At 40.6% G+C, this 15039-nt stretch overlaps 1 protein-coding gene and 1 long non-coding RNA gene across 3 annotated transcripts in view; both read right to left on the bottom strand.

The window, feature by feature from the left end:
• Positions 1 to 2387: 2387 nt before the first annotated feature.
• Positions 2388 to 4630, bottom strand: LOC113748288 (uncharacterized). The gene is made up of 3 exons (XR_003464227.1): positions 4318 to 4630; positions 3652 to 3722; positions 2388 to 3169 (listed from the first exon to the last, which is right to left on the bottom strand). It is a non-coding gene; the product is annotated as an uncharacterized LOC113748288 (long non-coding RNA).
• A 428-nt stretch (positions 4631 to 5058) lies between these two features.
• LOC104931259 (collagen alpha-1(XI) chain) overlaps positions 5059 to 15039 on the bottom strand; it is an 81598-nt gene continuing 71617 nt past the window's right edge. Inside the window, exons 55-68 of one of the 2 annotated variants that reach the window (XM_019276254.2) lie at positions 14460 to 14513; positions 12337 to 12444; positions 12187 to 12240; positions 11747 to 11800; positions 11040 to 11147; positions 10689 to 10742; positions 10557 to 10592; positions 10392 to 10445; positions 9584 to 9845; positions 8400 to 8512; positions 8132 to 8200; positions 7655 to 7888; positions 6559 to 6743; positions 5059 to 6463 (exon numbers count right to left, since the gene is read on the bottom strand). In XM_019276254.2, the coding sequence (XP_019131799.1) occupies positions 6597 to 6743; positions 7655 to 7888; positions 8132 to 8200; positions 8400 to 8512; positions 9584 to 9845; positions 10392 to 10445; positions 10557 to 10592; positions 10689 to 10742; positions 11040 to 11147; positions 11747 to 11800; positions 12187 to 12240; positions 12337 to 12444; positions 14460 to 14513 (1347 nt within the window). In that variant the 3' untranslated portion in view covers positions 5059 to 6463; positions 6559 to 6596. Of the gene's footprint in view, positions 6744 to 7654; positions 7889 to 8131; positions 8201 to 8399; positions 8513 to 9583; positions 9846 to 10391; positions 10446 to 10556; positions 10593 to 10688; positions 10743 to 11039; positions 11148 to 11746; positions 11801 to 12186; positions 12241 to 12336; positions 12445 to 14459; positions 14514 to 15039 lie in introns of both variants that reach the window. The other variant, XM_019276253.2, reaches the window with a different exon arrangement.

The following is a 15039-nucleotide window of genomic DNA, read 5'->3' as shown; positions in this document are numbered from 1 at the left end:
TTGTCAGTGTCTTGGATTATTCATCAGAGACTTAAACCTTCACCTACTTTTACTCTATCTCATCACAGTTAAAGGTCCAGTATGTCAGATTTAGAGGTCTCTATTTACAGAATATATTATATTCAATATAATAAACATGTTTTTTTTAGTGTATAATCACCTGAAAATAAGAATTGTTATGGTTTTGTCACTTTAGAGATGTCATGTGTCCTCTTCCAGCACAGAATGGACAAACTAAACACTCAGAGCCACCATAGTTTCTAGTTTTAGTGGTCACTAAATTCCCCGTTCATGACAACTGTACTGAGGGTGAATTTTTATAAAACTCACCTGTTCAAATTATATTAAGGCTTAAAGTTATGTATAATTAAGTATGGCTGCTTTGATTGACAGGCAGGTGCTGTTACAGGTGGCTTGTTTGAGCATCTTTGTCCATTCTTAGATTAGCCGGGAGAGCGGAAGCCGGAGCCACCACACTCTGAAACCTGTGGGTGATGTCACAGATACGATGTCCATGTTTTATACAGCCTATGCAATGTAGCATTAGCTCGCCTGCCTCCTGAAAGCTGTAACTGTAGATGTCATCTATGTTTCGTCGGTCACTTTACAAAGATAATCCAGATAGGAGTAGGAAAAAATTAGATAATAACAACTAAGATAAGATGTCACGTGTATAGTTATCCCACAATAATGAACAAAACACGAGCTGGGCCTTCACTTTCTTCATAATCACTCACTGCACTTGTCTGGCAGGAAGATATTGTCCAAATGTTTCCCATTTCATTTAAATGGAGATAATGTGATAAATGTGTCTAACAGACTATATCGGGTAACTTGAAGCCTGGCTGTTGTGTATGTGTGTGCTTCTTGTGCTATACTCAATTTAGACAAGTGGACTAGTCTAAATTTAAAATTTAGAAGTTGTCAGGAACATCCGTCTTTTTCTTGATTGATAGATTTGAACATTTGTCTTGGCTTTAATATGCCTCCTTCGCCTAAAGACTCTTGACTTGAGCCTGAGCCTCGCTTCTGTACTTGCCATTCAGACCTTCCCCTGGAGGTTTGGCCTCACAGGCTGCAGCAAAGACCACGTCCTTGGCTGCAGGAGTCACCTTCACCATATGCCAATCAACATTTCCTCTTTTCTAAGGAAAACGGACAGATTCTTCTTTTTTTTCCCCCGTCTTTGTTTGGACAGTGGAAGTGCAGCGAAGCTGACAAAGAGGATACAGAGTGCTGCCAGGTTAGGTGAGCTGAGGTACAGCTTAAGCGGTCAGCTTTAAAACCTTCTGTAGGCACTTGATGCAATGCTAATGTAAGAACACAGAGCTCGTATAAATTGGAGTCCTGAGAAGAAGGGGTGTCTCCGGGCCCTCTCAAGATCAGCAGTCTGCAGGAGGTTGGGATGAGGCGATGGGTTGGGCAGTGAAGCACAGTACTCTTGGAGTGTTTCCCAGCGAAACTGTTTGAACAGGGAATACTTAAACTCAAGGAGTGTCTCTGACAGGAGAAGGAGACAGAAGTTTCTTGGCGTACTTGAACAAAGGGTTCTCGGAAGCCATGACCTGCATACCTGATGAGATTCTCTTCAGCAATAGTAGTGGCTTGCTTTGCACCTCAATCCAGTTCAAATTGGTTGTGACACATGATGAGCCCAGGGTATCCTTTGCAGTCCAAATGCACTTTCATAATTGCTACAAAGAACGTATTTACTGGAGAGAGAGAAAAGAGATCGATTGTCTCCTGAAAAATGTTAATGCTGTAAACATAAGAGATGTATTGTGTCTGTGGGAATTCTGCCTTTCAAGAAAATATCAACAGAAAGAACAAGCAATTATCTTCCTCGCAAAAGAGACACCAGTCAATACAGGCAGTTTGGAGTGTGAAAATGACATGGTGTTGGTTATTTTAAACAAGTCAGCTCTATCGTCCTTTATCCAGGAGCGTGTGCTCTTCTTCTTTGTACTATTTTGTTTCAGTTACAAACTTTTACATCCAGTATCTTGGAAATAAAACACAGGTTTTCCACACTTGGTCACTAAGCAGTTCTGGTTAGGTAGTTGGAGGGTGCTTGAGCAGCTTGGTGTTGATTAGTTTTTTATATTTGGCTCTCCGTGATACGAAAATCAGCATGCTCACACAGTAAAAATGATATATGGATCTAAGATGGATCTATTAATAGAAATCAGGGTTTAATTTTCACTGTGATATGTTTGGAAGTGATTGATCAATAAAGTTGACACAAATAAAGATACACTTGGCAACAATTGTCACAATCACTCCATGAGCAATGGTTTACATAGTTTATTATTCCATTATTCCAACTTTATGAGCAACAGTGTAAAACAAACTCAACCTGACTCAATGGTCGTACGTTGCATAAGAGGAAATACAACTGGCAACTACGAGAACTCTGTTAATGGTTGCTAAACTTAATCTTTTTTTTCTTTCTGTTGCACTAGTTTTCAGTAATTACTAAATTTATAACTATTATAGCTGTAATGCCCACAAACTGACTTCAATGGACGAAAGGAAAGTACATAGAAAAACCTTGACATAACATTAACGTATATCAAATTCACAACTTCTCAACTGGCTGCACTCCTATGCACGTGCCATCTTAACCAACCATTAACTCCCATTGAAATTAGCAATCTGGAATTCAGTACTTATTTTAATTAAAGATAAAACAGTTTAAAAAAAAACAGCTGAATGAACTATGAAAGTTTATATGTTACACTTATTTATATTTAAATCTGCCTGAGTAGAAATGCCTAAAATATCGGTGACCAAGAGACACATACAAGTACATTCATTTGAAGACAATGGCGCTCAAGCTAGGACAGGAAAGGATATCTAGGGCTCCATTTTTATCTATATTTCTTTTAGGGGAGATGAAGTAAAAACATCATTTAGACCGCCATAATAAGAGAATAAATGTGGTGAGGTGTCTTCCATTTGTATTTCTGTCTCTGAGTTTTTGGCTTATACGTTTTCTTCCGATTTAAAACCCACGTAAGATAGACGGACCAGCCACTGGATTGACTTAATGCCTTAAATGTGATTGTCTATCTCTCCATGTTAGTCCTCTGACAGTGGAAACTTTTCAGTGTGCTTTCCTGTCCTCTGGCTTAATTCATGCTGTGGCAGGGTCCGGCCCTTCATGACCCTGGAAAGGATTAAATGGGTAGAGAAAATGTGTGAGTATAGTGGAGAGGAGAATTTAACACTTCTTCTGTGTGTGGACATTTCCTCCTTTCTTTGTAAACCGTTTCTCATCAGATGCGACTACAGCCCACGGCAGCCCTGGAGTTTTGACAAAAATCTTTAAGCATGTTGACCAAAGTGGGCGTCCCGACAGATTGGCCATGACTGGCTGGGTTTGCATCGGTTTGGAGTTTAAAGTAAACGAGCAACCCTTTGCTTCGGCTACATCCTCCAGTTGGACTGCAGTCTAATATTTTCTTTTTTTATTTTTCTTCCTGGCTCTGCAGCTAATTTTACCTAACAGCAAAATATATTGTTCTACCTTCAAAGATAGAAAACAGGTGTTCCTGTATTAATTTAAATTAATTTAAAAAAAGGAGAGAGAGAGAGAGAGAAAAAAGCTCAAGCTGAATTTTCAGCCACACAAACTTAATGATTACTCACCACCATATGTGCTTCTCCTGACCAAAACATGATGACAGCATTCAGGTTTCAGGAGCACATACACAGCTCTGCTAACAGATGCAATGATTCACACAGCAGAAGGAAAACACAGTTTTAGGATTTTGTGCAGAAAGCCAAAAACGAAACAGACCTCATGAAAGTCAAATTGTTTTTTTTCTCCTGTATGTACGTTGAAGTCAATGCTGCGACTGAGACGTGGAGGATGACAGGGCTGTGAAACAGAGGTTTGTTTTTGGAGAGTATTGCTCTTCAGAATTGAAAACACGCAGAGATTTGTATGTTTTCTTGCCGCCGGTATTCCAAATACATACAACCGTTTGTGAGCACAGTAAGTCTTTGTGTGTCAGCTCCTATTATCCTCCAAATCATTTCCCTTGAAAGTGACAGTCTGCTCTGAGGACCTCTGTCCTGACAACTTGACATTAGCCAAGGCGACGTAAATGTTTAATGGCAGACAACAGCATGCAGTTACTTTTGATGCTGTAATAACACTTTATTACTGTATATAAAGCCCACCATGACACGTTTATGGAGTTGTTATGACAGGGATTTATTAGAGGGGTGTTAATCGAACGGTGATCATAAACATTTTGAAATTGTTTAAACGCAAGACTTTTTAAATTTTATTTCAGTCATCAGAGATACCTGTGTCATCGCTCTGCAGCAGGAGAAATGATCAGTCAGGATGAAAAACAGACCACACAAACACTCTCGTCTTGCTGTTACTGTTTTCAAAGTGACGGAAAAAATCATCTCCGCTTGCTGCCTAAAATCTGTTATTATTATAAATGTAATCTGTTCCTTCACACTCGCCACTGCTAAAATGACAAACGCCCTGGGAAGAAAAGATAATTACTGTCAATTTGCATCTGCAGCGGTGGACTGTTCAGCAGCATAAACACTCTGGAAGCTGTTATCCTGTATGATTATGTGGTAAATGACACTTCATGTGATACCTGTGTCATTTCAATGTGAAGAACGAGGTAGAGGGATGCACACAAGCCATCTCTACTGCGTGTGGATAAATGGAAGTGAACCGAATGACACGGCACGTCGCCTGATGTGAATTGATCGCTGCTGCCTCGGACAAGTGAAAGTTTTCTTGGTTGTCCTGAGTTTTTCACTGTAGTCACTCAAAAAGCAGCAACAGAACATCAACAATGTTTGATAACTGGGCAGAAAAAAGGACAATTTTTTATATCTGACATGTGGTCTGACTATATTTTCTACAAAAGCCAGTGGTGCAGTTAGGCAGCCCTAATCAGCCTGGGGAGTGTTGTTGTAGCCCAGCATTGGCACGTAACATGTCAGCATGCATTGTGTGAAACATGCACGGTACACTGTGTCTACCGAATTCCCTATAAATATGTAAATATAATTATAATCTGCAAGTGAATGCAAACGATTGCAGTGTGCATTTGGCAAAGCACCAAACATTTATTTCAGTTGTACATAGGTTGTAAACATACTGTAATCATACAGGTTTGAAAGCGGCTCTGATGTCTATGCTATCAATGCTTTAAGCTAAAGAGATGGAGATGCAAACAGATCTTGATCAAAGTCAAATCTGAGTCAGAGAAAGAAAAGAGACTGGAAGAGATCAACAACGCCTGGGCTCAGCAGAATCAATCACATGAACCCAAACAGCCCACTAATGCTCCTAATCTTAAATTATCATGGCGGCGAAAGGAAGGTGATATCTATGAGGGAGCGCAGAATCACAAAAAAAAAAAAAAAAGACCACTAATCATGTCAACAGCCAACAATACAGACGTTCAACCCGACATTTTTCAGAATCCAGTTTTAATATTTTTGAATGAACAATTCAAGGCACATGAAAACATTTTGTTACAAAGAAAAGAAGTCGACAGGGCTTTTCGTTTGTGAAAGTGAAATTAAACAAACACAAAAAGAAAAAATGTTATTTTTTTTTCCTAAGTGAGTTAGCCACTGTGAATAATCATGATTGTGATGTCCACATTTTTTCAAAGAAACTGAGGTACAGTATAACATCTGGATGAATAAAGTTTGGATGAATAAGCCCTTTCTTACAATATTTATATTACTATCTCATTTTTTTATTATTATTATGGCTTAATATCCTGATGGCCATACCAACTGCTAAGTCATGAAAGAAGAGTCAGGTGTTATGTTCCTCTCATTAAAAAAAAAAAAAAAAAAAATCAAATATTGAAAGTTAGATTATTTACAAATGGATAATTTTTTTTTTTAACTTACAAATTGGTTTTCAAAAGACATTATATTTCTTAGCAAATTTTAGTTTTTAACACAACATTGTCATTGGATTTATTTCTATATAGTTTATCAAATATTTATTTAATAACTCCAAGAGCTGGGGCACATGCAAGTTTTTTTTTTTTTTAGAGTGGATTCGGAAAGGAACAATATTGTACAAAATAATAATAATAATTACAGTTTTATCAAAAAGCACTTTTTGTAGCACCTTGAGTGTTTTGTGATTCTGCACAAAAGCACCTCTGTGGTTGTATTCAGAGCAGCACCCGGAGCATCCAGAGAGGGAGGCGGGTGGGAGGGGGGGAAAGGACAAGGGAGGATGGGGCTTGGGGTGAGTGGATCCTCTCTCTGTTGCTGAAAGTGCGCCACTGTCCGCCACGGCATCAAATGTCCTTTTCCTGATGTCACTCCCATTTACTACATGTAAGTTAAAGTCATGTGATTCTGGCCCTACAAGGGCGAGGAGTAGTTTCCCCTGGTCAGCGCTTTCATGACAGGGCCTCGGGGCACTCTTCTTCTCCGGGCTTGAGTGGATCTTTTCGGCAACAAAAGAAAACACAGGTTTTTTTTGCTTCGCGGGGAGAGAAGGTAAAGGTTGTCGGATCTCAGCGTGTGGGTGTTAATATGTACCCTCTGACCCTGTCCTTCAGCGGGGAGTAGGGGCGTGTTTAGCCGAGGAAACAGACGGGGCCGACCTCGAAGCCAAACCTCTGGTTGGATTCCCCAAAGTCATTCAGCATGACGTCAATGATGGGCAACTGGTCGATGCGGGGAGTGTTGATCTCCATCACCGTCTTTGAATAGCCCTGCTTCAGCTGCGAAACACAAAGGGTGGACAAGGACGGCGTTCAGTAAGGTGGTGCGAGCGTGGTTCACAAAAACTTAACTGTAATGAAACAAAACACCTTGAAAAGGCGGTAATTTCATATATTATTCTTAGTCTGAAAGAGCAGAAATATAAGTTTTGGTATAAATTAGAATCATTGTTTAATTGAGAGGCGACGGCTTCTCCAATGTGAAGATTTCAGACTTTTCTCTTTGTATTGTTGTAAATGAAATCTGTCGGGGTTTTGGAAAGTTGACTGAACGAAATTAAGAATTTGAAGACCTCGCTTCTTTTAGCTCTGGGAAATTGCGATGAGCAATCATCTGTTGTTGTGTGTGAGAAAAAACTCCCAACTGCCATTGAATCAACATAAAACTACCCACCATAGACTTCCACTAGGGCTGCAACTAATCATTATTTTCATTAAACGTTTATCTCATTTATTTTCCAGATTAAATATCATAACACAGTTTCCCAAAAGCCACCTGAAATGACTCCTTGTCTCGCCTGACTGATTCAAACAACCAAAAGATTTTCAGTCTCACATGGCAGAAATAAAAACTATCCAGTAAGTATTCTCACATTCGAGAAGCTGACTCCATCTTTTATCTTTTTATCAGAGATAGTTAAAGATTAGTTTTCTCTCAGTCAATTAATCAGTTAATCATCCAACAATCTCAGCCCTACTTTCCGCATTAATTACAAACCATTAAAGAAATAAAACTCAAAGAGGAGCTGCTTTCATTTGATCCCTTGATTCTTCTGGTTTGTACCTGAGCAAATATTGTTGTATGACACGTCTCTAAAACAGTCTACATATTTATGAGGATTAATGGGATTTAGTGGGATTTAGAATAAACAGTTTAATTGGAAAGTGAAAGTTGGGTGATGAGCGTTTACCGAGCAGCCGTCAATCAGCGGCTTGATGAAGGGATTATTGTCGTAAGACATCTCCTCATCGTTGGAGCCCAGGAAGCGCAGCGCCTTGTCGTAGTTGTCGGCCTTGGCGTCGTACCAGGCCGCGGACTGATGGCAAATGTAGGTGAAGTTCTGCCGTGCAGAGGAGCTCAGCAGCTTCAGGAAGGTCATCTGCACCGTGTTGATGCTGTCTTCTCCGATGTCGACGTAGTTCAACTTTGGACGGATAGATGGAGAGAAAAGGCAACGAGGAGGGCGGACAGCAGAGCAACGGGGGCGGGGGAGGAGGAAAGACGAAGAGGTGAAGAGGAGACAAAGGATGAGCATGTATGATGGAGGCAGCGAAGGAAAGAGAGTGGTGGGAAAGAATTATTGTAAGTGAGACAAAGTGATAAAGCGGCAAAATTGAAAAACTTATCTAAAAAGGAAGTGAATAAAATGTTGTGTTGGTCGACTCACAATTTTGCCACGCTTAAATTCACTGAACCATGAACCTGGAGACTCCTTGGGCCAGTTGGATATTCTAACCTAGAATATAAAAACAAAAACAATTAGAGAAATTAAAAACGTGTCACGGTACACAGATCTTACTACATGTTTTTAAATGGTAAATATGGTAAAAATAATACAACAAAGACGGATTCAAGCGTCTTTAAATCACCCTGAAAAACACAGTTTGAGGTCTGATTCTGTATGTGACACATGTTTACATGCGCCCATTACTTACTCCTGTTGATTTCTTATCGGGGTAGATGCATGTTTCTCCGCCTGCTGTGAAGTTACAGAACACTTTGATGGAGTCTCCTATGCAGCCCTGGTTTGGATCAATCCAGTATTCACCTGAGAGACAAACACAGCCGTGAGATGGTGGTACGAGGCGCAGCTTTGGCCTTCTGGAGAGAGCGAACACACTTGGAAGAACGTCTACAGGGAGGTTTCAAAACTGTTGTTTGTTTTTGAGTGGAGCTTTGGTTTGGTCTAGAGCTGCAAAAGTTAAGTTGGCTACTAGCGGACTGACATTGCGTTTTTTTCGATATTTGATGATGTCAGTCCATGCAAAGAGGTGAAATCTTACATTTTAAAACCTGGAACCGTCAAAAGTGTTAAAACTTTGATGCTTCCAGGTTTTAAAATGTAAGAATTAGCTTCTCTTTGTGGACTGACATTCTGGTACATTTTTTATTTGGGGCTTTTTGATGTTTTATAGATCAAGAAACGAAGTGATTCATCAAGATAATCCGCAGAATACGATAAAGATAATCGTTTGTCGCAGCCCTGCTTTGGTTTTAAATGCAACAATGACGTTTCTGGTAAGCTCCATGCACACAAAAGGGATTTATATACATTCATATCAATCTAATAAATAACATAATCAAACAAAAAAATGAAATGCATTAATACTTAAAATCACATTCTCTGATAGAGAGACCTGACACATTTTTTTGTCATCTTTACCACGGAGAGCTCTGCTCTTGCCATACCTTTGATTGATGCTAATGTGTTTTAAGAGAATATTAAATGTAAATAAAGACGTAAATGAAATCATTTTTCATCAGCGCACACACTGGGGGTGTTTAAAGCCTGAGTAGTCGCTGTAGTCTTTCTTCCATGAAGCCCCAACAACCTCCAGAATTATTACAGGGCAGCTTGTGAGTAGCCTGAGAGGTAATATCACTCGCTGCTGCTTGTAAAGTTGAACGGCTGCGAGCTCCTGCTAATAACTCGGACGAGTATGTCAACATAGGACACCGTTTAGAGAGATTTTAGTGAGTAAACTCAGCTGAAACCGTAAACATAGGCGCAGCAATTACACCCATAGATAGTGAAATGACACTCGACCTGTACTGTTACACCTGCAGACCAGATTCTGTCTCGTTTTTAACACTCAGATAGACTCTGCCTCCATCCTACCATCTGGATAGTCGGGCTGGCTGAGGTGCAGGTCGTTGCAGGTCCTTGCAGGATTGTCTTGGGTGCCCATGGGGAACTTCATGCGCTCGATGTCCTGTTTGAGGTTGTTGAGGGATCCGAAGACATCCTCCATTCCCTCCACGCCCATACCGCCTACGCCGTAGTCCGGCATCGCCTCGTCTCCCTGCATGTCGGCCTGCCGCCTGGTCTTTCTGCTGGACTGCTGCATGGGCAGAGGCTGGATGACGTCACCAGGTGGACCCTGCAACACGGAGGTTTAAAGTCAGGCACGATATTGCTACGGATACATATTCATCAAGGGATGGTTTCCAAAGCATGCACAGCCTTTGCCAATCCCAGAGGAATCTACAAGCTCGTCACTAGTTCCATTACTAATTTTCCTTTCCTGGGCTGTTGGTTAGCTCAGTAAATAGAGTGTGTACCCCATGTGCAAAGCATCAGTCCTTGCCACAGCTGCCTAGGGTTTGTTTCCAACCTGTGGCCATTTGCTGCAAGTCATTCCCCTCTCCGTCTCCCCACCTTCCTGTCACTCTTCAGCTGTATCTGCCAGACAAAGCTGGCAGAAATGTCCCTTAATCTGCTAATTACTTTCACAACTGTTCAAAAATACATAACTCCCGAAATGTGTTCAGACTAAAACCCAAAGATCCTGAGTTTATATGTGAAGCAGAACGAAGAGAAGGAAATAAACATTCATGACATTATTATCTCATCACAATGATACAGTTAATGTACGTATGTAATAGAGCATTCTTAAAGTATAACGACAAACAAACAGGTAACTTACAGGTGGTCCGGGTGGTCCAATCATACCAGTGTCTCCCTTCTGACCTTGTGAACCCTGACAGATAAAAAAACAAACATTATGAACATCAAGAACATCAAATTATGAACATCATAAATCTCATCACGGGGTCAGCAAAAGACTTAAAAGGATGAAAACACAACTTACACCTGATCCCTTGGAGCCTTTCTGTCCTTGAGGGCCCTGATGTGATAAAAGAAATATTAAGAAACGAATCAGAGTCGCGATGTAACAAAGTGAGAAAAATAATATCTATGTATGTATCTATGTGTTACTTACAGGAATACCAGGAGGACCAGGAGGACCGAGAGGACCTTGAGGACCACCAGCACCCTTTAACAGAGAGAAGAAGACATCGTTTAAGACTTTAATGGACGTATTTGTCCAGAATCTTGCAGGCAGGGCTCAGAGATATGGCTGATGTTTTTCAGCAGCACAATATATGAGACCATCCAAACATAATGTTCACCTTCTCTGCAGTATGACTCTACAGCGGTCTTGTGGGAGTTTAAACCCACACTTTACACATACATATATGCAGCACTCTGACTTGAGATTGGCTTTCCTATGGAGACAATATAGAGCATAATTTAAGAAAGCACACTCTGTCTGACACGGAGACTGACTTACAGCATCACCCTTGCCACCTGCGGTACCCTGAAGTCCAGGCAAGCCTCTATCTCCCTTCTCTCCGAACTCGCCGGGAGGTCCAATCAGACCAATTAGACCTGGATGACCCTGGAACAGGCAGAGGAAGAGAGTAAAGAACAAAAAGTGAGACAAACCGCTTCAATAAATCCAGAGAGAAAAACAATATTTGTACTAATTATCCATTTCGGCAAAAAACTAATTCGGTGTCTTGTTTTAATTCCTGTTCATTCATCATCTGCAGAACGCCAAGGTGGTTTTTCAAAGTGAAACCAAAATGCAAATTTCACCTGCGAGTTTACGTCTGGTCAGCCGACCTCAGTACTGTCTTACTCCTGCCTATAAATAATTAGTGTGTTTATATTGGTCGTCATATTTAACAATGGCGGTCTGTCTCAGCACCCGCTGCTGGGCAGAGTTATGACCATCTGCTTCTGACTACTGCATGCTGGCGTTAAACCAATGACCATTAGAAGGATGATATTATCGGACTTATACATATTCATTCAGTGCATTAAATCACTGCGAAAGAACCTTTCTTCATCTGGCTGGGAGAGAGTGAACAAAGAGATAGGAGGCAATAGGCCTAGATGTTTGCTCACTGTGGAAGCTTCAGATAAGAGCGCATAAGCAGATATGAGAAATACACAATAAAGCCATTTGAGATTAGAATCGTAATAATGTCTTGCCTTCTCTCCCTTGTGTCCAGAGTCACCTTTCATACCGGGAAGTCCGGGGGGTCCCTGCGGAGGGAAAAGAATCAGATTGTAAGAAGCGTAATGTGAAATGAATTCACGTTATTTCACAGTGACAGCCGTCGCAGATCTCTGCATTCATGGTGACTGTTTATCCTGCAGAGGTACAGCGACGACAACACCCTCATTCACTCGTCACTAACCGCGAACCAACTACTTGTTGCACCTCTATAAAACTTTAATGTCATCACACCTCATGCTGGTATATCGACCCCTAAAAAACAAAATTTTTTCTTTGTCGTTTAAAGACTAAAAAGCAAACTTAAGAACTTTTCTAACAAGGCGTGGGCAGGCAGTGCTGCAGCATCAGCAGTCAGCACATTTTTACTTTGATACTATAACTTTTACTGAGGAAGTGGGAGGACGTGTCTTACAAGAGGTCCAGGAGGGCCGTCTTGGCCGGAGGCACCGGGGAGTCCTTGCTCACCCTGAAGAAAAAAAATAATTAGAGTTTAGTTAATAAACATAACATGAAAGCAAGCGTTGTTGTATAGATACAAAACTGTAAGAAAATATATACTCACAACAGGGCCAGGGATACCACGCAATCCCTCAGGACCGGACTTTCCAGCAGGTCCCTGAGGTCCAACAGGTCCAGTTTTTCCAACGGGCCCCTCTGCTCCAGCTTCTCCCTGTAAAACATTAGCAAGACAACATTTACTCCCCTTTTAACGGTCTGTATAAAGTTATCTTTAAAAATCAGTTTCTCGATAAAACAGATTGTGAACACAAAGCTAAAAAAAACACACAAAAAAAACACGTATGGTCCCTGCGCCATATGTTTTAAGTCAAAATGCCTCTTCATCAGTGACAACAAAACCTTCATCCAGCTTCTTAATTAAAAGCAATCCTCTATCGAGAAGTCGCATAGTTCATTATTTTGCAGTGTTTTTCTTCCACAAAACCTCAAGCTGGAAAGATTGGAGGATTTGCAGCATCCAAACAGATCAACTGTTGCCAGATCTCGTCTGTTGTCTCTTAGCGGGGAGAAGTGAGTTTTTATGTATTGAAGTTTCAGGGATGTCATATCGACTAAGCTCATAGGAGGAGAGGATTAAATTGTTCTGACAACCAATTAGGCTTGTATTTGACACTCTAGGATCACCACGCAAGGCTTTGTCCTGTCTCCACCAAATCAACTCTAATCCTTTACTTCACCGTGAAAACAATGTGCACTTTGGTATACGCGTGTGTCTGAGCGACAGTTTGAGAGATGGGGAGCGGCGAAGAACAAAGAGGAGAGTGGAGCTATGTCTGAGATCTGTCAGATTGCCCGTCTGTGCGTTTCTTCGAATCGACTGATTTGGAGACAAACAATTTCTTTAAGGCTTACAAAGATTGTTCCTATTTGATGCTATACAAACACTAGCATGTTGTGGATTTTCACTAAGCAATCAAAATCTACTGATTGGCTCAATAAGCCCGACTGCTTCTTCTGCGAGACAAATTCGCCAATTTTTACAAATAAACAGGCTCTCGGGTGAACGCATAAACACAGGAAGGAAAAAAAGGAGGTTTGAAATCGGTTATTTTGGCTTTTGGACCGTCTGCTGGACATCTATCATCACAGACATTAAATTGAATTTTGTTGAAATGCCTTCAGGCAGCAAAGACCAGCAGCGGTTATTTATGGAAGTATAGAAAGCAAAAAATCTGAAGTTTTAGGCTAACCTAAAGGTCCTTGATAGAACTATTTTCCAGTGAGTTCTGCATTGTTTGGGATGCACATACAAACAGAATCCTACTAATGGTGCCACTCTGTTTCATTGCTCTACATGCAGTGGTAAAATATGCCAAAATATGTTGCAATTGTGCCAGCAAAGGCAGCGAAAATGAAGACTGCAAGCTGGTGAACGTGCATGTAAAGAATGCTGGGGAAAAAAAATCCGTGTTGCAAATGTTTATGAGGAAGTAAGGCTGATGATACATGCAGTGCGTTTTGGTGGGGAACACTCAATGTAAAGAAAAATCCACGAGGCCCCTTTAACGTGTGGGATTTTACCTTGTGTAAATAGTTTATTAATAGTATTAATGTTGAAGAGTATTTCCTGTTTCCTGGAAATAATTATGGACTTCAGTCATATTGAGAAAACCGAGAAAATAGGAATGTCCTATAGCAAAAGAAAATCTCCATTTAGAACCATGAAAAAATATTCATTAATTATCGGAAAGCTCATTCTCCGCACTGTGCATGTGTAATTGTTTGCTGCCTGTAGACAAATTCCATAATTTAGTAAGTTCAATTGATCCGCTGTGCCCTGACTCTCAAGGTTACGAGCAAGTAATTAGAGTTAATTTAATAACATTAATCGAAACTCTATTTTTCTTGTAACAAATGAAAGATTACATAGTTCTTTCCAGGAAACTTCCTAAATAATTATTTGTAAACTATGAGGACCTGATAAGAAATAATTAAATTAATGTGGTTTGAATTCACATCTCTGGTATCCTGGTGTTTAGTCAGTCGTGTGATCACGTGACTGACTGTAACCTGATTGGACAAACGTTTTGATTGTCTTCATAGAGGCTTCGATATTACATATTAAGTTGCTCATAAGATTAAAGTTAAGACCTTTCTTATGATTATCCAAACTGATCCCAGCAAGAATAACATTGTTCTAGCTGTTGCTGATGGTTTGCAGCTTACCTTGGATCCCTTCTCTCCTTGTCTGCCCTCCTGACCTGTTTGTCCAAGAGGTCCCTGAAAAGAATAGCAATAAATTGGAATTATAATTTAGTAAATGAATATTTCAAATATCCAAACACATCATTGTAGTCGACAAACTAACTTAACAATACTCCTGATTTCAACACCTCTGACATGCACTGATTTATAAAGACACGCAGGAGGTGATTATTCTCTAAAATTATCCGACATATGTCGCAGAGCAGCGGTCTCATGTACAAACTAATTGTTCTGCTGACGAACGCTCTGACCTTGGATCTTTTCAGATCAGAGGGTTACGCAGGGCCAGACAACATCAGTGGGAGCAAATCGCCCTACATTCCAAACACACTGAGCTAAAAGCACATCAGCGTTTTCACCAAACCGCCTCTGGTCAGAACTTTGTATGTGGGCAGTCATTTGCCATCAGAAACCATAATCAAATAGACCAAACAAAAGCCACCCGTCTTCAATGTAGGTTATGAGCCCTGGCAACTGTGTGTGTGCATTAGCGAATGTCCATACATGCGTGTGTGAGCATGTGTGTGTGTGTGTGTGTGCA

This window comes from Larimichthys crocea, chromosome II (assembly GCF_000972845.2).
Source record: "Larimichthys crocea isolate SSNF chromosome II, L_crocea_2.0, whole genome shotgun sequence".
NCBI lineage: Eukaryota > Metazoa > Chordata > Actinopteri > Sciaenidae > Larimichthys > Larimichthys crocea.
The sequence above is the reverse complement of the archived record's forward strand: the minus strand, read 5'-3'. Positions and strand labels throughout refer to the sequence as shown.